The sequence below is a fragment of the Giraffa tippelskirchi genome, chromosome 1 (genome assembly GCF_054371585.1).
Source record: "Giraffa tippelskirchi isolate mGirTip1 chromosome 1, T2T-mGirTip1v1.2.pri, whole genome shotgun sequence".
NCBI lineage: Eukaryota > Metazoa > Chordata > Mammalia > Artiodactyla > Giraffidae > Giraffa > Giraffa tippelskirchi.
In genome coordinates, this window is record NC_137275.1 from 91,367,494 (window position 1) to 91,390,333 (window position 22,840).

General features: G+C 36.1%; 1 protein-coding gene across 2 annotated transcripts in view; it reads left to right on the forward strand.

Annotated features, from left to right (window-relative positions):
• The window catches only part of LOC145503943 (uncharacterized), a 359,220-nt gene that overhangs the window by 200,989 nt on the left and 135,391 nt on the right, over positions 1–22,840 (forward strand). Inside the window, exon 2 of one of the 2 annotated variants that reach the window (XM_081484737.1) lies at positions 7,503–7,587. The exons of the other annotated variant lie outside the window; for it this stretch is intronic. Coding sequence (XP_081340863.1) covers positions 7,503–7,587 — 85 coding nt within the window. The remainder of the gene's footprint in view (positions 1–7,502; positions 7,588–22,840) is intronic. 2 annotated transcript variants of the gene reach the window in all.

Consider the following 22,840-nt stretch of genomic DNA (forward strand, 5'->3'; position numbering starts at 1 on the left):
GTGTGCGTGTCAGCTCAGTTGCTTAGGTTTAGAGCTGCTTAGCTTTTATATGTGCTTAGTCATTCAGGGTCAAAGATATTACAGCATTAATTTCCATTCTCTGGTCAGCAATATCCCATAATTGCATAAATTCCAAATTTATTTATAGTAATTAGTATAGATAGGCACATCCTGCTCAAATCATCTTTTAGGTATGAACTCTACAGATTCTTCCTTTTCTTTTCAGTTTTAAACCAAAAAGTTGGTGAGTAGAGGTCAGGATTTCCTCCAGCTGCTGTTAACTCCTTTCCATCCTACATAGCTTCCTGCCAGAAGGTGAGACAGGATAGACTAGTATTTTGAAGGATGGCCTCTACATCCACCTTGCCTGAATTAAAATCCTGGCTTTGCTCTCATTGGCTGGATATGCTTGCCAAGTTACATTGTCGGTTATTGCCTCATTTTCTTCGTTTTTTCTTTTGATCTGCACAATGGACATAATGATAATGAAATTTAACCCAAATTAAATTACTGTGGAATTTAATAAGTTAATAAATGAAAAGTACCTAGTTTAGAATAGTACATGAAATACAGTGAGTTCTCAGAACTATTAGCTAACAACTTTAAATGTTACTATGATTACAGGAAGAGACTCTATGAATGAGATCTGTTTTTTGGTCTGTCACCATCAATCACTTTCTGCTAGCTCTTCTCTTCTGCTCATAAGTATGCCATAAGCTCTCCATCCTAAACGGATACTTTCCTGCTCTTTTACAAGTCCCATCTCATCATTGCCAAAGGAGAAGAAATGTTCCTCCAATAAAACAGGGTATCACTTGATTGGTTGAAGAGAGAATAGTAACATATCATTGGGGATTGGTCATTTCTCTCTTTACCCCACAAATCTATGGCACAGTTTTCAAAAAGTTCTGGGATGCATTCCATAAAGCTCTAGCCAAGCTCAAGGTCACAGAGAGACAGACTTACATGGTTGGCTTGAAGCTTGTTGAAATGTTTCTTTAATGATGTTAATATTTTATTGAATCACCTTTTCACCATCCACACTGGTCCAGCCTTAATTAAGGCCCTCATCTGCTCAGTGCTTAAATAATTATCCCTTAATTAGTCTTTCTCACATGTTACTCTTTCTGCTCTTCTATACCCTTAGTTTGCTCCTCTGACCTATTAAAATTCACCAACTAAATTAACTATCTGTTCAAGTCATTATCCTTCTTAAAAACAATCTCTGCTTCCAAATTTCCTACAAGATGAAGGCTTTATTCAAGGCTTTTCAAAACTCTTTATTCAAGGCTTTTCAAAATGTGATTTCCAAACTCACTCTTAACTCGTATCATTCACTGCAGCCTGTTCCGTTCCCCAAGTACCCAGATCAATGTCCCTGATCTCTGATGACGTCATATTTTTTTTGTGTGTATTTTGTTAATTTTTTAACCCTAGAACTTTGATCACTCGTTTCCCTCTATTTGGATTTCCCCTCTTGCTTTTTATCTCACCTCCCTCTACTTTGAGAGCTTCTCAGATTAAACTCAGATCTTCAGTTTCTGGTTTAGAAGACTTCCCTGATTCTCCTAGGTAAGCAGTTTCTCTTTCTACAGTTTCACTTGCCACAGTGGTTGTCAGCTGTGGAATGAGGAAAGAGTTAAGAATTTCTTGAGGGACTTCCTCAACTTCATTTCTCCCTGAGAATTAGATAGTCATTTGATTGCCACACTTCTTTATAGAAGTTCAAGTATATGGTTGTTATTTATTCAGAGGCCTGTTACTCATTATGGACTGAGCTTCTCAAGAAAAGCAACTATATCTTTCTTAGTCACCAACACATCCACCATACATAATATAGGTGCAATAAAATTATTTTAAAATACAAACTCAGTTTATCAATTTTCACATTAAGACACTGTTTCCAAACATAGTTGAGGAAATTTCCATCCATCCTGGAGTAGATTAGTATCTAGAATTAACAATACACTTAGTTACTCTGGAGGTTGTGCTCTGTGAATTTTAAAGGAGCATTTGTTTCATTCCCTCTTATTCAACTCATAATAGTTCATTGTATTAATTCCCTTTCACAGAAATTTTGATGGAGAAATGTAGAAAACATGAGCATGTGTTTATAAAGTATGCTTTATTTGCATCTCAGTCATAATAAGTTTAAGTTTACTCTTTAGGGATCTTCTACACACACTAAGGATATTTACTTGATTTACTCAGAGGTGTATAAGCTATAATTATTAAAATATGACTTTTTTTTTTGAAAAGAAGAATAGAAGAAAAATGAGAGCCCTCTGGTGGGCAATACTTAAATTTCCAAGTATCATATATAGTATTTTCCTGATAGAATTTTCTACAGATTACAGAAGCATTATATTTATAAACTTATCAGTAACTAAAAGTAAGATGAACTTTAAAAGTTATTTCAACTCCTAAAGTATAATTTAAGTACATTAGTTTCCAAAGAAAATGTCTGATTCTAAGTAACTATACTACTAAAATAAAATCAATTAAAATCCATAGGAAAACTCACAAAACAGACAAGAATAAATAAACCCATTTTCTCATCTTTTCACATTGAGTTTAAATGCAATAGATTCATTAAATTACAACCCAGAAAAGTGATAAAATTAGGAGTTTTGAAATGCAAATTATGCAATATGCAATGGACAGGTGCATTATCTTTTCATTTTTTCCTCATTGAAATTCTCAGATCATAAAATTAAGCATTTTGAAGTGAACAATTTAATGGCATTCAGTTCATTCAAAGAGATGTGTGCCACCACCTCTATCTACTTCCAAAATATTTTTATTATCCACAAATAAAAGCCCATATCCATTAAGCAGTTGCTCCTCTATCCTTCCTTGCTCAGTCCCTGGCAACCTCCAATCTGCTTTTTTCCCTATGGATTTACCTAGTCTGAATATTTCATATTAATAGGATTATACAACATGTAACCTTCTGTGTCCGGCGTCTTTCACTTTCACAGCATAATTATTTTAAGGCCTCATTGACACTGTAGCATGTATCATCATTACATTCTTTTTATGGCTGAAAAATGTTCCATTTTACATATATATTAATTTTTGTATCCATTCATGTGTTTATGGACATTTGGATTGTTTCTACCTTTTGGTTGTTATGAATGTGTATGAACATTCGTTTGAGTATTTGTTTTGAGTACCCATTTTTTTTTAAATTCTCTGGGGCATGTGCATAGGAGAGGAATTGCTGGTTCTTACGGCAGTTCTATGCTTAACTTTTTGAGGAACTACCAAACTTTTTACACAGCAACCCCATTCCTGCCAGCAGTGTATGAGGGTTCCAATTTTTCCACACCCTGACTACTATTTGTTATATATTATCTGTCTTAGTGAGTGTTAAGTTATATTTCACTGGGGTTTTGACTTACATTTCCCTGATGGATAATGATACTGAGCATTTTTTCATGTGTGTACTCACCATTTGTATGTCTTTGGGGAAATGTTTATTTAAGCACTTTGGTTGTTTGCTTTTGTTGTTGAGTTGTAAAAGTCTTTATATATTCTGGGTACCAAATATATGATTTGCCAAAATTTTCTCCCATTCTGTAGGCTGTCTTTTCACTGCCTTGATAATGTATTTTGATGTACAAAAGTTTTTAATTTTGAAGAAGTCCAATTTGTCTAGTTTTTATTTTGTTGCTCATGTTTTCGGTGTTATATCTAAGAGTCCATTGCCAAACTAAAGTTCCTGAAGATTTATCAATACCCTAATATTTTCTTCTAAGAATTTTATTGTTTTCGCTATTGTAATTAATCTTTGCTTCATTGTGAGTTTATTTTTGTGGTGTTAGGTAGAGTTCTAACTTTATTCTTTTACATGTGGCTATAGAGTTGTTCCAGCACCGTTTGTTGAATAGACTATTCTCTACTGTTGAATGGTCTTGGCATTCTTGTCAAAAAGCAATTTGGCTTAGATACATTGGCTAATTTTGGATTCTCAATTATATTCCAGTATCCTTATGTCAGTACCACACTGTTTCGATTACTATAGCTTTGCAGTAAGTTTCAAAATTGGAACGTGTGAGAATTCTGACTTTGTTCTTTTTTCAGGATTGTTTTGCCAGTTCATGACCCTCTGTATTTCACATAAATTTGAGAAACAGCTTTTCCATTTTGGGAAATAAAGCCATTAGGATTTTGATAGAATCAGTAGATACTTTTTGGTAGTATTGTCACATCTTAATAATACTAATTCTTCCAATCTAAAGCATGGGATATCTTTTCATTTATTGAGATCTTCCTTTATTTTTTCATAGTTTCAGCAATTTTTTACAGTCTTCAGTGTACAACTCTTTCATCTGTCTTATTAAATTTATTTCTAGATTTTTTATTCCTTTGGATGCTATTGTAAATGAAATTGTTTATATATATATATAGGAGAGAGAGAGAGAGGGAGAGTAACTTACTGCTTGTGTGTAGAGAATGCAGCTGAATTGGATGTGTTATGTGTCATGTCCCTGCAACTTTGCTGAATTTGTTTTTTAACTCTGGTTGATTTCTTTTGTGCATAATTTAGTGCATAAATGTTTTTAAATCATTAGATAAGAGTAGTATATAATTCTGGAGTTTAATATTAATTTTACTATTCTAGAAGCAATACATTTCAAATAACCCTACATAATCAGAGAAAAAGTGCTTATTTAATTCAATTGCAGTTTTATCAAATGTTATGACTCTTAGTAACTGCAGAATACATAATAATTTGGTAATTATTTCTTAATCCAGGCCATATTTACACAAGGATAAAGACCCTCTTTTTTAAATCATTTTATGAAGTTAAATGTGAGAATTAGTTTGATCCTATCTTCTTCCAATCTATACAAATTCCTGTTCCTATCTATGTAGTCCTGGCATGATATGGGGGGAAATTTGCACATACAACTTAAAATCCTATACACCAAAATAGAGTTACAATAATAAAAATGGAAACATGATGCCTAGGTACAAGGCAACAGTAGCGACTCTTGTGGTTCAGTGCTTGCGTCTATAGTTAGGAAGAAGGAGGAAATAAAATGTGCGCAGTCTCTGTGGAGTTGTTTTGAGGATGGAACAGGCAAGGTGACTTTCAGGAGAGGGAATAGATACAAATAAGCTAGTGTTGGATACAAGCATGAGGAACAACCAAGGGCAAAAAAGCACAATTTCTCTGCCTCTCACTATGCCATACAGTTTCAACATCACAGAAAATCAGCAGACATTGAACTATGAATCAATAGTAAAACAAAGTCATAAAGTGATTAGATTATCTATGTATCCTTGGAATCTAATTACTTTTCAGGAGCCCCAACAACTTAATTTCAGTTGCATGTTACTGTAGATGGAGGAGTTGTAGGATGCCCTCTGACATTTTTCAGGAAAGCCAAACTGTTTCTTGTAATAGGGATACTGATTGAATCCACTGATTTCAAAGTAGGGTGGTAAAGCAAGCCAAATCCCCACTGGTACATGTAAGATAAATAGGCTGTAACTTATACAAATAAAATAACTTCCCTCTCCGTATCTATTTCTTTCAGGTGGTAAAACAGTTACTTGAAGGAACCCAATTCTTGAGACATAGTTCCTACATTAAAGACTCCAGCTTTGTTCTTTTTTTTTTTTTTTAATTTTTATTTATTTATTTTTTTTAGATCGGTCTTGCTGCTTAGGATCTTTTGTGCTTCAGTGTGAATTTTAAGATTTCTTTTCTATTTCTATAAAAAGTTCCATTGGAATCTTGATAGATACTGCATTGACTCTCTAGATCACTTTGAGCATGTGGACATTTTAACAATATTAAGTCTTTCAGCATGAACAAGGGATGTTTTTCCATTTGTGTCTTCTTCACTTTCTTTCAGCAATGTTTTATAGCTTTCAGTGTACAGTGCTTCACTGACTTAGTTAGGCTTATTCCTAAGTATTTTGTTCTTTTTGATACTATTGTAAATGATAGTGTTTTCCTAATTTCCTTTTGCTTTTAAAATTAATTTATTTAATTGGAGGCTAATTACTTTACAGTATTGTGGTGGGTTTTGCCATACATTGCCATGAATCAGCCATGGGTATACATGTGTCCCCCATCCTGAATCCCCCTCCCACCTCCCTCCCCATCCCATTCCTCAGGGTCATCCCAGTGCACCAGCCCTGAGCACCCTGTCTCATGCATCGAGCCTGGACTGGCAATCTATTTCACATATGGTAATATACATATTTCAATGCTATTCTCTCAAATCTCGCCTTCTCCCACAGACTTTAATTTCCTTTTTATATAGTTTTTTATTAGTGCAACTGATTTTCGTATATTGATTCGGTATCTTGCACTTTCACTGATTTTCTTTTCTAATTCAAATATTTTTTGTGGTTCTTTAGGGTTTTCTATATATAAGATCATGTAGTTTGCAAATGGGGACAATTTTACTTCCTCCTTTCCAATTTCGATACTGTTTATTTTCCTTTCCTAATTACTCTTACTAGAGACAGTCACACAATAAAATAGTAAAGCTTCTGTCTTAGGAAAATGTAGCAAATAAGATAGGTAAGCTTGTGTTTACCATTATAACAGTGAAATTGAAAATATATTTACTCATTTAAAGTGAATTTACTCTCAGAAATAGTACATGAATTGTTAGTGTAGCTCCTCCAGAATAATTTGAGGTGAGTAAATTTTATGGTTTGAGCTGATTGGTTTATAGTTCATGTCATGTTTAAGCTAACTAACCTCTACAAATACCTACAATTAAAACAGTTTTTATGCAAGGTCATGACATTTTCTTTGGATAAAAAACATAATTCTTTAACTTAAAAAAGAATATTCAAATCAGGCATTTAATTTACAACCAGTCAAGATATTAACTCAGAAAAGTTTTTCTAAATGTCAAGTTTCTCTTCAGAGATGCTATGTCCATTTTCTTCATAATCTTCTCTCATTACTACTATAGTGTCTTTTTTCTACCTTTCCAGATAAAAGGAACTGGGTTTTCAAGCAACGTAAGAGAAACATCATAATCTCACAGAGTACAGTATCAAACGTCTGATATACCTATTCGTGATATCCCAGGAAATGCAAACTATCTCCTAACAAAATGATGCTACATTTTTTTTCAGTTATGTTCTGAGTAGAATAGATCATAATTTCTGGAGTTTCAATTTTTAAAATTTGGAAAGAGTGTTTCTGGAAAAGCAAACCTCTCATTGGGTCATGAAATATCGATATTTGTTTCCCAAATTTGTATGTTTCCTCTTAGGATCAAATCTCCTCTGTCACTGTCTCAGAAAATAGTAAAATATGACTTCTTTCCAGATGTCTTTTGTTATGGAGTGAATTACATCCTCCTAAAATTCATAGATTGGAGCCTAATCCTCAATATGATTTTATGGTTTAAGAAGTTAATTAAGGTTACATGAAGTCATAAGGGTGGAGCTCTAATCCAATAGGACTAATATCCTTATAATAAGAGCAAGAGATACTAGACAGCTCTCTCTCTGCACAGATATAGAAAACAGTCCAAGTAAGGAAGCAGCGAGAAGAGGGCCGTCTGCAAACCAGGAAGAAAAGTCTCCCCGGAAACAAACACTGTGGGTACCTTACTCCTATATTTTGAGGCTCCAGAATTGTGAGAACATAAGTTTCTGTTGTTTAACCCATATACTTTGTTGTATTGTGCTATGGCAGTCCTAGCAGACTAAGACAAATAAGAAAAAAGGACATTTGTTATAAGGAATTACCTCACATGATTACAAAGCCCGTACAATCCAAAATCTTCAGTGTGAATGGACAGGCTGAAGACTCAGGAGAGCCAAAGGTGCAGATGAAGTCTGAAGGCAGTCTGATGTCGATAGAATTAACTTCAGGAATGCCAGTCTTTTTCTTCTATTCAGGCCTTCAACTGATTGATGGCAGCCTTCTTACAGATTTAAATGTTAATATCATTCGCGAATATGCCCCTAACAGACATGTAAAATTAACCATCACACCTTTCAAAGATGTTTTCAGATTATACTGAAATTAAGCAATATATAGTTTAAAATTACGATCTTGTCCTTTCCTTTCAATTTTACAATATCTCCTTTTAATTTTGAAATGTGATTCCTATAAAAATCATGAGATATACAGTATACATCTTCTTCCACTTGGTTAATCCTGTTTTTCAATATCATTTGTGGTTGCCTGGGAGAACTGATCTTCTTTCAATGATTGGCTAAGTTTTCCTCCCACATTTATTTGGATAGCTTGTTAGATTTTTCCTTTTTCTTTTTATATAAAAATGAAAAGTATTTATAAAGGAACAGGGCATCCATGGAATAGGCATATAGCATAATTCAGATGTTATGTCAGAAAAACCTACATGCACTGAGAACCCCAGCATTTAACTTCATTACTGTTTCAAATTGGAACTTTTCAAATAGGATTTCATCCATTGTGAAATGATACAGAGTTGAAACACAATTGGGTGATAATCATATTAGTATCTTAGGAAATCAATTCCAATATGTAACTTGATACATTTCTTTTTAAAAAAGGACATTCATACTCACCAGGAAGCTCCTGACAAGGAGGAATGTAAGAGTCATGACAGATGTTTTTATCTATCTGCTTAGCCATAAAAATATCATTATGTGATATTTTTACCTGAACTGACAGTTATGAATAATCAAGCTATTTCATATCTATAATAGATTTTACCATCATGGGGTCTGTCATCCATAACTTAGGTCATTTGTAGCCTTAGTTGCTTTTTATCTATTTGATTCTTGCTCTGTCTAGTACCAATAGTCATGTCAAGAAAATTTTTCTGGGAGCATTAAGAATGTCTTTACTTAATTACCTTTAAGATTATCAGTCTTATGTTAGGGAAACTTACTCTTTCTTTACCTTGTGTCTTTTTGTCCAACTGAAAGGATTTACTTGGTGGCACTTAATGATTCACAGATTTTTAATAAAATGTGTTGTCTTAGCTCTAATTGCTATACTGAAATATCATAAACTCAGTGGTTTATCAAAAACAGAAATTTGTTTCTTATGGTTCTGGAAGCCTGAGATCATTGTGCCAGATGACAGGATTCTTCTGACAGCCCTCTTGCAGGCTTTGGATGGCTGAATTTTCACTGTATCTTCCCATGGTAGAAAAATATTTGATGTCTGTCTGACTCTTTATAAGGGCACTAATCCTACTGATGTGGACTCCACCCTCATCACCTAATTTCCTCCCCAAATGCCCTGCCTCCAAATATTATCTGGCTATAGATTATATAGAAGAAGTGAAAGCAGAAAGTGAAGAAGAACTAAAGAGCCTCTTGATGAAAGTGAAGGAGGAGAGTGAAAAAGTTGGCTTAAAGCTCAACGTTCAGAAAACTAAGATCATGGCATCTGGTCCCATCACTCCATGGGAAATAGATGGGGAAACAGTGGAAACAGTGTCAGACTTTACTTTTTTGGGCTCCAGAATCACTGCTGATGGTGACTGCAGCCATGAAATTAAAAGACGCTTACTACTTGGAAGGAAGGTTATGGCCAACCTAGATAGCATGTTTAAAAGCAGAGACATTACTTTGCCAACAAAAGTCCGTCTAGTCAAGGCTATGGTTTTTCCAGTGGTAATGTATGGATGTGAGAGTTGGACGGTGAAGAAAGCTGAGGGTTGAAGAATTGATGCTTTTGAACTGTGGTGTTGGAGAAGACTCTTGAGAGTTTCTTGGACTGCAAGGAGATCCAATCAATCCATCCTAAAAGAGATCAATCCTGGGTGTTCATTGGAAGGTCTGATGTTGAAGCTGAAGCTCCAATACTTTGGCCACCTCATGCGAAGGGTTGACTCATTGGAAAAGACCCTAATGCTGGGTAGGATTGGGGGCGGGAGGAGAAGGGGACGACAGAGGATGAGGTGGTTGGTTGGCATCACCGACTTGATGAACATGGGTTTGGGTAGACTCCGGGAGTTGGTGATGGACAGAGAGGCCTGGCGTGCTGCAATTCATGGGGTCGCAGAGAGTCGGACACGACTGAGCGACTGAACTGAACTGATAGATTATATTTCAGCATATGAATTTGAGTGGTGGGGTCACAAACCTTCAGTCCATTACAACTGTGAACTGTGTACTGTTGATGTGGTTTTTGACCCCAGTATGAGTTTCAGTTGGCCTGTATTGCTTAAGGAATTCTTAGTTTTATTTCATTTGTGAAAATGAGAAATACTTATATTTTCTATCCCAGAAAATGTTGGACTATTTGGAATACCTGGTTTTCTTTTATTCCTGAAAACTGGTCAGTTCATTTCTTGACTCATATTTTTCATGTGTCACTTTCTGTGCAGCTGTGGCACACTAATAATATTGCTTTCTCAGTTCAGGTCAGTCGCTCAGTCCTGTCCAAATCTTTGCGACCCCATTAACTGCAGCACACCAGGCCTCCCTGTCCATCACCAACTCCCAGAGTCCACCCAAACACATGTCCATTGACTCAGTGATGCCATCCAACCATCTCATCCTCTGTCATCCCCTTATCCTCCTGCCCTCAATCTTTCCCAGCATCAGGGTCTTTTCCAATGAGTCAGCTCTTCACATGAGGTGGCCAAAGTATTGGAGCTTCAGCTTCAACATCAGTCCTTCTAATGAACACCCGGGGCTAATCTCCTTTAGGATGGACTGGTTGGATCTCCTTGCAGTCCAAGGGACTCTCAAGAGTCTTCTCCAACACCACAGTTCAAAAACATCAATTCTTTGGTGCTCAGCTTTCTTCACAGTCCAACTCTCACATCCAGACATGACTACTGGAAAAACCATAGCATCGACAAGATGGACCTTTGTTGACAAAGTAATGTCTGTACTTTTTAATATGCTGTCTAGGTTGGTCATAACTTTCCTTCAAAAGAGTAAGCGTCTTTTAATTTCATGGCTGCAATCACCATCTTCAGTGAGTTTGGAGCCCAGAAAAATAAAGTCAGCCACTGTTTCTATTGTTTCCCCATCTATTTCCCACGAAGTGATGGGACCAGATGCCATGATCTTAGTTTTCTGAATATTGAGCTTTAAGCCAACTTTTTCACTCTCCTCTTTCACTTTCATCAAGAGGCTCTTTAGTTCTTCTTCACTTTCTGCCATAAGGGTGGTGTCATCTATATATCTGAGGTTATTGATATTTCTTCTGGCAATCCTGATTCCAGCTGGTGCTTCCTCCAGCCCAGCGTTTCTCATGATGTACTCTGCATATAAGTTAAATAAGCAGGGTGACTATATACAGCCTTGACATACTCCTTTTCCTATTTGGAAACAGTCTGTTGTTCCATGTCCAGTTCTAACTGTTGCTTCCTGACCTGCATACAGATTTCTCAAGAGGCAGATCAGGTGGTCTGGTATTCCCATCTCTTTCAGAATTTTCCACAGTTTATTGTGATCTACACAGTCAAAGGCTTTGGCATAGTCAATAAAGCAGAAATAGATGTTTTTCTGGAACTCTGTTGCTCTTTAGATGATCCACCGGATGTTGGCAATTTGATCTCTGGTTCCTCTGCCTTTCTAAAACAACTTGAACATCTGGAAGTTCACGGTTCACGTAGTGCTGAAGCCTGGCTTAGAGAATTTTAAGCATTACTTTACTAGCGTGTGAGATGAGTGCAATTGTGCGGTAGTTTGAGCATTCTTTGGCATTGCCTTTATTTGGGATTGGAACGAAAACTGACCTTTTCCAGTCCTGTGGCCACTGCTGAGTTTTCCAAATTTGCTGGCATATCGAGTGCAGCACTTTCATAGCATCATCTTTGAGGATTTGAAATAGCTCAACTGGAATTCCATCACCTCCATTAGTTTTTTCGTAGTGATGCTTCCTGAGGCCCACTTGACTTCACATTCCAGGATGTCTCGCTCTAGATGAGTGATCACACCATCGTGATTATCTGGGTCGTGAAGATCTTTTTTGTACAGTTCTTCTGTGTGTTCTTGCCACCTCTTCTTAATATCTTCTGCTTCTGTTAGGTCCCTATCATTTCTGTCCTTTACTGAGCCCATCTTTGCATGAAATGTTCCCTTGGTATCTCTTAATTTCCTTGAAGAGATCGCTAGTCTTTCCCATTCTGTTGTTTTCCTCTATTTCTTTGCATTGATTGTTGAGGAAGGCTTTCTTATCTCTCCTTGCTATTCTTTGGAACTCTGCATTCAAATGGGAATATCTTTCCTTTTCTCCTTTGCTTTTCACTTGCCTTCTTTTCTCAGCTATTTGTAAGGCCTCCTCAGACACCCATTTTGCTTTTTTTGCATTTCTTTTCTTGGGGATGGTCTTGATTCCTGTCTCCTGTACAATGTCACAAACCTCCTTCATCCATGGTTCATCTGGCATCCTGTCTATCAGATCTAGTCCCTTAAATCTATTTCTCACTCCCACTGTATAGTCATAAGGGATTTGATTTAGGTCATACCTGAATGGTCTAGTGGTTTTCTCCACTTTCTCCAATTTCAGTCTGAATTTGGCAATAAGGAGTTCATGATCTGAGCCACAGTCTGATCCCGGTCTTGTTTTTGCTGACTGTAAAGAGCTTCTCCATCTTTGGCTGCAAAGGATGTAATCAATCTGGTTTTGGTGTTGACCATCTGGTGATGTCCATGTGTAGAGTCTTCTCTTGTGTTGTTGGAAGAGGGTGTTTGCTGTGACCAGTGTGTTCCCTTGGCTGAACTCTATTAGCCTTGCCCTGCTTCATTGTGTACTCCAAGGCCAAGTTTGCCTGTTACTCCAGGTGTTTCTTGACTTCCTACTTTTGCATTCCAGTCCCCTGTAATGAAAAGGACATCTTTTTTGGAGTGTTAGTTCTAGAAGGTCTTGTAGGCTTTCATAGAACTATTCAACTTTAGCTTCTTCAGGGTTACTGGTCGGGGCATAGACTTGGATTACCATGATATTGAATGGTTTGCCTTGGAAACGAACAGAGATCATTCTGTCATTTTTGAGATTGCATCCAAATACTGCATTTCGGAATCTTTTGTTGACCATGATGGCTACTCCATTTCTTCTAAGAGATTCCTGCCCACAGTAGTAGATATAATGGTCATCTGAGTTAAATTCACTCATTCCAGTCCATCTTAGTTCACTGATTCCTAGAATGTCAGTGTTTACTCATGTCATCTCCTGTTTGACCACTTCCAATTTGCTTTGATTCATGGACCTAACTTTCCAGGTTCCTATGCAATATTGCTCTTAAAGCATCAAACCTTGCTTCTATCACCAGTCCCATCCACAACTGGATGTTGTTTTTGCTTTGGCTCCATCCCTTCGTTCTTTCTGGAGTTATTTCTCCACTGATCTCCAGTAGCATATTGGGCACCTACAAACTTGGGGGGTTCATCTTTCAATGTCCTATCTTTTTGCCTTTTCTTATTGTTCATGGGGTTCTCAAGGCAAGAATACTGAAGTGGTTTGCCATTGCTTTCTCCAGTGGACCACATTCTGTCAGACTTCTCCAGCATGACCTGTTTCATTGAGTTAGACAAGGCTGTAGTCCGTGTGATCAGGTTGGCTAGTTGTGATTGTGGTTTCAGTCTATCTGCCCTCTGATGACCTCTCTCAGTGCGTACCGTCTTACTTGGTTTTCTCTTACCTTGGACGTGGGGTATCTCTTCACAGCTGCTCCAGATTAGAACTGCTTTCTAATCTCTGTCTAAAACCAGAAACTAAATCAGTACATTATGTGCCTTTCAAGTTATCACAAGTAACACTATTACATAATGTTTTATACAGGACAATATTGATTGTCATCTTTCCAAATTCCTATATAAATGTCCTTGTTATCTATTACCCACCACCAAACTCAATGACATTTACTATTTTTTTATTCGAATCCAAATTCTGGTACCAATTTCCATGTCAATCAGTATAGCTAATTTATGCTGTGATAACCAGTGATCCATTATCTTAGTGATCTGTCAAAAAATTATTTCTTGTCATGTTATATATCCATTTTGGGTTAACTGCATTTATTCTTCACTCCAGGACCCAACTTGATAGGCCTGACCCATTTCTGGGGAAGGCTGATCTCATAACAGCCAGGTAAGAGAGAAGGTTGGGTAAGACCATGGCTTTTATAGATTTTGTTTAGAAGTAGCACAGGTCACTTACATTCATATTCAATGGAACAAAACAAATCATATATGACTTTACTTGTAAACAACTTTTTAACTCTTTGAGCCTAAATTCCTTCACCTGTAAAGTGGAGATAGTACTGTTTCCTACATACTGGTGCTATTATAAAAAATAACTGACTAAATACAGATAAATTGCTCAGAACTACAGTTCTGAACTTGCCATGCTTGTATTTGAACTAGGATGCATGCCTAGTGGAGAGGGCAGTGGCACCCCACTCCAGTACTCTTGCCTGGAGAGTCCCATGGACGGAGGAGCCTGGTAGGCTGCAGTCCATGGGGTCGCTAAGAGTCGGACACGACTGAATGACTTCACTTTCACTTTTCACTTTCATGCATTGGAGAAGGAAATGGCAACCCACTCCAGTGTTCTTGCCTGGAGAATCCCAGGGACGGAGGAACCTGATGGGCTGCCATCTATGGGGTCGCACAGAGTCGGACACGACTGAAGTGACTTAGCAGCAGCATGCCTAGTACAAGAGTCTGGGCTCAATTATTACAGGGTCTTTTTCCTCCTTGAGATATTTATGGAAGCCATATACATAGGTATATTTTAATATGATTTTATAATAAAATAAAGATAATTTCCCAAATCTTCTCTCAATTGCATTTCCCTCTACACTCTGTTTTTACTTGTAATCCAAAGATGGCTTATCTGACTGCTTAAATTGTTTAGCAAAAATTGCAGATTATATTACCATTTATAAATATATCCCATTGTCTGACAGTAGAGGATCCCATAATTGTGTTCTAAACCTGAAATAGATGGTTTTATTCATATATTTTCTCTCATCTGGATAAGGAACTTGATATGAATGGGAAGTAAGGTTTATTTATTTATTTATTTATTTATTAAGTCCAAAAACAACATTTTCACACTCAACTTCTATAGTATGATTTCTCAGGAGACATCATGCTATGATCCTGAGATCTTTAAATGTGAATTTCTCTAAATAATGTGTAAGGGGAATGATCAAGATGTCCCTAAACAGCAGCATCTGTGGGATAGTTGTAGGAATTTACAGTAAGAATTGCAGATGTAGCTTAACATCACCTTTTGAATAGTTAGGAGAAGGTGGCTCAGATGGTAAAGAATCTGCCTGCAATGCAGGAGACCTGGGTTCAACCCCTGGGTCAGGAAGATCCTCTGTAGAAGACTTTGGCTACCCACTTAAGTATGCTTGCCTGGAGAACTCCATAGACAGAGGAACTTGGCGGGATACAGTCCATGGGGTTGCAAAGGATAAGACATGACTAAGCAACTAACCCTTTCTAGTAGTTGACTTAATTTCAGGTATACAACATAGTGGTTCAATATTTTTTTTACAGATTATACTCTATTTAAAATTATTATAAAGTATTATCTGTATTTCTGTGTTGTCCATTATATGCCTGTATCTTATTTTATACCTAGTAGTTTGTATTTCTTACACCCCTCCTCCCCATTGGTAACTACTACTTTTTTATCTGTATCTGTTGGTCTGTTTCTGTTTTGTTATATTCACTCATTTAAAATTTTTTTTAGTTTCCACATATAAGGGAAAACATGAAGTTTTTTTCCTTCTCTGTCTTATTTATCTAAGCATAATACCCTCCAGGTCAACCTGTGTTGTTGCAAATGGCAAAATTTCATTCTTTTTTTATGGCAGATCAATATTATCCATTCATCTGTAGATGGACACTTAGGTTGCTTGCATATCTTTGCTAACTTAAAGAACGCTGCTATGAACATCAGGGTGCATATGACTTTTCAAATTAGTGTTTTCATTTTCTTCACATGTATACCCAGAAATGAAATTTTGGATCATATGGTAGTTCTATTTTTTAATCTTTTGTGAGTACCTCCATATTGTTTTCCATAGTAGCTGTACCAATTTACATTCCCATGAACAGTGTACTGGGGTTCCCTTTCCTTACATCCTCACCAACACTTATTATTTGCTGTCTTTTTAAGATAACTATCCTAACAGGTGTGAGATGGTATCTCATTGTGGTTTTTATTTTATTAGCATTTTTCTGATGATTACTAATACTGAGCATCTTTTCATGTACCTTTTGGCCGCCTGTATGTCTTCTTTGGAAAAATGCCTATTGAGGTCTTCTGCCCACTTTTTTTAATCTTTCTTTTTTAATGTTGAGTTATATGAGTTCTGTTTATGTATTTAGATGTTGTTGCTTAGCTGCTAAATTGTAGTCAACTCTTTTGTGACCCCGTAGACTGTAGCCTGCCAGGCTCTTCTGTCCATGGGATTTCCCAGCAAGAATACTGGAGTGGGTTGCCATTCCCTTCTTGAGGGCATTACCGACTCAGGAATCAAACCCACATCTCCTGCATTGGCAGGCGGACTCTTTACCACTGAGCCACCAGGGATGTGCAGTTTGGGTATTAATGCCTTATCAGATGTATCATTTACAATTATCTTTTATTCAGTAGGCTGCCTTTTAGTTTTGCTAATGGTTTCCTTTACTGTGCAAAAGCTTTTAAGTTTGACTAGTTTTCATTTATTTTGGCTTATGTTTCCCTTGCTTGGGAAGACAGATTCAAAAAGGTACCGCTAAGATAGATGTCAAAGAGTGTGTTGCCTATGCTTTCTTCTAGGAGTTCTATGGTTTCCAGTCTTACATTTAGGTCTTTAATCCATTTTGAGTTTATTTTCATATATGGCATGAATAAGTGTTCTAATTTCATTGTTTTTTCATGTAGCTGTCCAGTTTTCCCACCACTTACTTTGTCTTTTCCCCATCGTATATTCTTGCCTCATTTTTCATAGATAATCGACCATATGTGTGTGTGTGTTTATTTCCAGGCTCTGTATTCTGTTCTCTTCTATTGATCTCTGAGCCCATTTTTGTGCCAGTACTATGCAGTATAGTGTGAAGTCAGGGAACATGTTAACTTTTTTCTCTCAATTGCTTTGGTAATTAAGGATCTTTTGTGGCTCCATACAAATTTTAGGATTACTTATTCTAGTTCTATGAGAAATATGGAAATTTTGGTATGAACTGTGTTAAACCTGAAAATTACTTTGGTTAGTATGGACGTTTTAACAATATTAATTTTTCCAGTCCTTGAACATGGGGGCTTCCCTTGTGGCTCAGTTGGTAAAGAATCCACCTGCAATGCAGGAGACCTGGGTTTGATCCCTAGGTTGGGAAGATCCTCTGGAGAAGGGAAAGGGTACCCACTCCAGTATTCTGGGCCTGGAGAATCCCATGAATTGTATGGTCCATGGGATCGCAAAGAGTTGGACACGACTGAGTGACTTCCACTTTCACTGAGCATGGATTATCTTTACATTTCTTTGTATTATCTTTAATCTACTTCATCAGTATTTTGTAGTTTTCAGAGTATAGGTATTTCACCTCCTTGATTAAATTTGCTTAGTAATTCAGTCGTGTATGACTTTGCGATCCTGTGGACTGTAGCCCACCAGGCTCCTCTGTTCATGGGATTCTCCAGGCAAGAATACTGGACTGGATTGCCATTTCCTCCTCCAGGGACTCTTCCCAACCCAGGGATCAAACCCATGTTTCTTACTTCTGCAGCATGGGCAGGCAGGTTCTTTACCACTAGCGCCACCTGGGAAGCCTAGGTATTTTATTCTCTTTTATGCAGTTGTAAGTGCGATTGTTTTCTTGTTTTCTCTTTCTGATTGTTCATTATTAGGGTATAGAAAAGCAACAGATTTCTGTATATTAAACTTGTATCCTCCAAATTTACTGAGTTAACTTATTCTAGTAGTTTTTTGATGACCTTTTGTGTTAGAATTCTATGTATAGTATCATGCCTTCTGCAAATAGTTACACTTTTACTTCTTGCCTTCCAATTCAGATGCCTTTCATTCATTTTTCTTATCTGATTGCCATGGCTGGAACTGTCAATACTACTTTGAATAGAAATGTCTATGGTGGACATCCAGTTTTGTTTAGAGGAAACAGGACATCCTGTTTTAGAGGAAACACTTTCAGCTTTTCACTGTTGAGTATGGTGTTAGCTGTGAGTTTGTCATAAATGGCCTTTATTCAGTTGAGATATGTTCTCTTTATACCAACTTTGTTGAGAGTGTTTATCATGAATAGATACTGAATTTTGTCAGATGTTTTTTCTGCATCAATTGAGATGATCATGTGATTCTTCATTGTGTTAATATGGTATATCATATTGATTTGTGGATATTGAACCATTCTTACATTCCAAGGATAAATTCCACTTGATCATGGTGTATGATCCTTTCTTTTAATGTATTATTGAGTTCAGCTTGTTAATATTTTCTTGAGGATTTTGGTGTATATATTCATCAGAGATATTGACCTATTTTGTGTGTGTGTGTGTGTGTGGTTTCTTGTTTTGATTTTGATATCAGGGTAATGCTGGCCTGATAAAATGAACATGGGAGTGTTCTTCTGGAATATTTTGGAAAGGATAGGTATTACCTCTTCTTTATATGTTTGGAATTCTCCTGTGAAGTGTTTCAGTCCTGGACTTTTGCTTGTTGGGAGTTTTTCTTTATTATTATTATTCCTGATTCAATCTCAATACTAGTAATCTGTATCTTTAGGTTATCTGTTTCTTCCTAACTCTTGGAAGATTGTATATTTCTAGGAATTGATCCATTTTTTTTTCGGGGTGGTCCAGTTTGTTGACATATTACTGTGCTCTTACAGGTCCCCGCTAGGGGTGCAGGTTCTGACTAGTTGGCTTCTCTTCCCTTCCTGCCAAACTTGGTATGGTTCTTTCTTTACAGCCTTGGTTGTAGAAGAAGCATTCTGCTAGTCTTCAGATCATTCTCAGTGACAGCTGCTCTATGTGTAGTTGGAGTATTGATATATTCATGAAGAGAAGTGTGCTCAGGGTTGTCCTACTCTGTCATCTTGATCCTACCCTTAGAAATATTTGAGATGAATGTATTTAATCTACAATTAAATTAAAATTCATATCAATGTGCCTACCTTCTTACAGTGACAAGAAAAATCATATTTTATATTGACTTAAGTTTTTCATACAAAAATCCAAGCTTTGTCATATACTTTTCCTAATGGTTTTAGCCATTTAGATTATAGGAAATAATTCTTGTATGTTCCTTAGTGATATATCTTTTTTTTCTTTTTTCTCTTTCCATAACAAAATTGTTTTACTGTTTTGACTTCTTCTAAATCAACTTACCTTAGACATATTTCGTTTATGTTTTATGTATTTATGTCTTCAAACTAGACCTTACTTATTTTAGTGAAATAGCATAGAATCACAAGATTGTTGCTTGATAGGCAAGACGTATGGAAAAGAGATCATACCTCAAACCACTTCATAGAGGCTATGTTAGCACTCATAAACATTGAAAAACACAAATGTTTAGAAGTCATACTTAAGATTCAGATTCACCTGTGAACCATATAATTCTAGAAAAAATACTTAACACCTGAAGACTTCTGCCTAACTGGACAGGAAGAGTAAGTGGGAAAATGTACATATATTAATAACATGATGTCCAGAGCATATTATATTTACAACAGAGGTTAGTTTTATTTCCTGGACTTAATTGTCTAATTCCATGATTTTCAAAATAAAAACACTTTTTGAATGAAGTGAAATCTTATGGGAACTCCTACATACAAAACAGATATGATCACACATGATATGGTAAAAATGTCAGTGGGTGCAGAGAATCTTATCAGTTCATTGATCACTGCCCCTTCCCACTTCATTCTTCCTGGATTATACATTGCACCATCATGGAGATAATTTATGGATTATTGAGGTACTTCTCAAAAGAGCAATAGAATTTTGGAGGTACTGAGATTTTACTATTATTCAACAGATGTTCTTTTGTATCTTACAGGACATATCCATTATTTCTACTATGTGTTTTCTTCTACTATTTTCTTGAATTCTGACTGCTGACCTACCCATATTTTGACTAATCCTATTGACTTCACATCCCCTGAGTTATTCCAATTATGCTTTCTTTTTAAAGGAAATTGTGTCACTTTAATTTTGAGTCAGAAAAGGTAATATTTTCATATTCTCCATAGCAACATTTTCCTGGGACATGCCTCTCATCTGTTGGTGCATTTAGGGGTATACTGAGTCTCTCTCAGATTCTCCTCTTCTTGTTATGTATTTTTGCCAAGATATCAGGTATTTTGCAAGCCTTTCTATAAACATTGGAGTGTATGTGTGTATATGCATATACATACATACATACGTGTACACTTAGATTTGTTGAAAATGTAGCTTTCAGGTTTTCTTATATTTTCTAGCTGACTTTTTATGGATTTCAGGAGAATAAGAAAGTGTTTTATGAAGCCATATTCTTGCTGCATGTCCCAAATTTTCATTTCTCTCTTATTACTTCTGAATTCTGATATGACAGTGAAGCTATCCAGTTGAGTTTATTAGAATGGTAATTAGGTCATAAGTATAAATGCAATATCGTGAAAAACTACTACTGTCATGAAAATGTACTGTCATTAATAATCTATTCATTATGCTAGGCAATCTTAGCATAGAAGACTGCCTGTGTATAAGACATTTTAATCTATATTTTAAATGCTATCTAATTTAAATCTGTTCATGGGTTTCTAATTTAAATCTGCTCATGGAGGGTAGCAGAGGATGAGCTGATTACATAGCATCACTGACTCAATGGACATGAATCTGAGCAAACTCCAAGAGATAGTGAATGGACAAGGAAGCCTGGTGTGCTGCATGGGGTCACAAAGAGTCAGACATGACTTAGTGACTAAACAACAACAAAATTTAAATCTAATTTTAAAATGCTAGTTTTCATATTGTAAATATCTTTGCTGAGGACTAGTGGAACAATGTACATAACTTAGTTCAAATTTTTGATACATTTTTCTAAATGAGAAGGGTAGAAATGATTAATTACTTGTCCCAATTCACAAAGCAACCCAGAGGACCAAAATAGCCAATTTCATTATTTCGATAATTGTTTACACTGATGAAGCCTCCGTATGAGTTCCAGTTGTTGACCATATGTGTAGTGATCTTTATAAGCAAAATAGTCTTTGCAACTACTTAAAAATATGTACAGTATATGCAACCAAGACCATTTTTGTCAGCATGAGGGGCTATCAAAACCAGTTATCATTAGTGTTTTTCTTTAAGAAAAAATCAGATTGTGGCATTAAGTACAGGAGAGACAAAGCCATGAAATTTGTTATATCATGGAACTCCTGACTTGTTTGTGCACAATAGTCATCTGCTACATGATTGAAATACCAGTCAACCACAGAAACATTATTTTTTAATTACCAAGTGAGCCAACTACTGGAGTTGGAAAAATACTTGGTAGATCCAAGTATAAGATTGCTCAAAGTTTAATAAGAAAGAGAAAGGGATTCAGTAATTGCATAAATGATCGCATTCCCTCTTGATTTTGCATTGTTTTGCACCTGCTTTAATACTGATATTCTCCTTACACATGGTTTTAGTTTAAATGAATTAACCAAAGTAGCCAAGGAATTGCATTCATTTCCTAGCCTCTCTTTATTTAGTGAGAAAATAGATGCTAAAAAAGATAATGGTTAAAGAGAACTTTTGACCAAAAGGGATAGCAGATTTCATACGTTTTCAAAAGTTGTAACATTTGTTTCAATTGACTTTAATTAATTAATTTAACTTGCCCAAGAGAAAATCTGCTAAATATTCTAAAATCAAGTGAAAACCACATGTGAGAAAGAGATAAATTATACTAAATACACTGGAATGTGGTAGAGTGGGAAGTTCTCATTTAAATAGCTGTAAGATAAATAATAAAAAAAACATGAATAACTTATTGCAAAAGATTGCATATTTATGAAGGAGATTTTCCTGGAGAAAGAGTAGCAACTAGTCTTAAACGTGGGAGACATGACTAGTGGTTTCCTCATGTACTTCATATTGTATGAAGTTACATATAGCATGCCTGTATTCTTCAGCTAGAGTTATTTATTACTATTACATTTTGAGGAATAAGCATAAAAATGATGTTTTCCCCCTCAGTCAAATGAATGCATCATAGATAAATAATTATTCTATGTTTCAAAAAGCTGGTGGTGGGCAGGGCAGTGGAGGGATGAGAGGCATGAACCTAGGAAACGTGTGTGTAGTATTTCCTTATATTAACAATATATAAAGTTTAAAATTTTATCCACTTTGTAACCACCGATATATTGCCTTTCAAATTTGCTTAAAATATCTGTAAAATCACAAAAAAGTTATACTTGGTAAATGAGATAAGTTAGACTTGAAAGAAAAATCTGTATGATCTAATTTATATGGAGAATCTAAAAAAGTTGAATCCATAGAAGTACAGTAGAATGGTGGTTACCAAGAGTGGGGAGGTGGGGGAAATGGGGAGATATTAGTCAAAGGTACAAAGTTTCAATTATGTAGGATGCATAAATTCTTGAGACCTAATTTATAGCATGTTAGTTAATATTATATTATATACCAAAAATTTGCTAGGAGAGTAGATCTCAAGTGTTCTTGCCACAAAAATAACAACAACAATAATAATAATAAATATCAACATGAAAGTACCAGGGCCTGGTTAGCACATCCACTAACTATCAGAAATAGTGAACCAGGATAAGAACATGCACCCTGATCTCATGGCATATCTTGATATTTGCTTATGCAGTAGACTTCCGTGGATGATGGGAAGACATTATCTCCCCAACACAGCATGCTTCCAGCCGAATA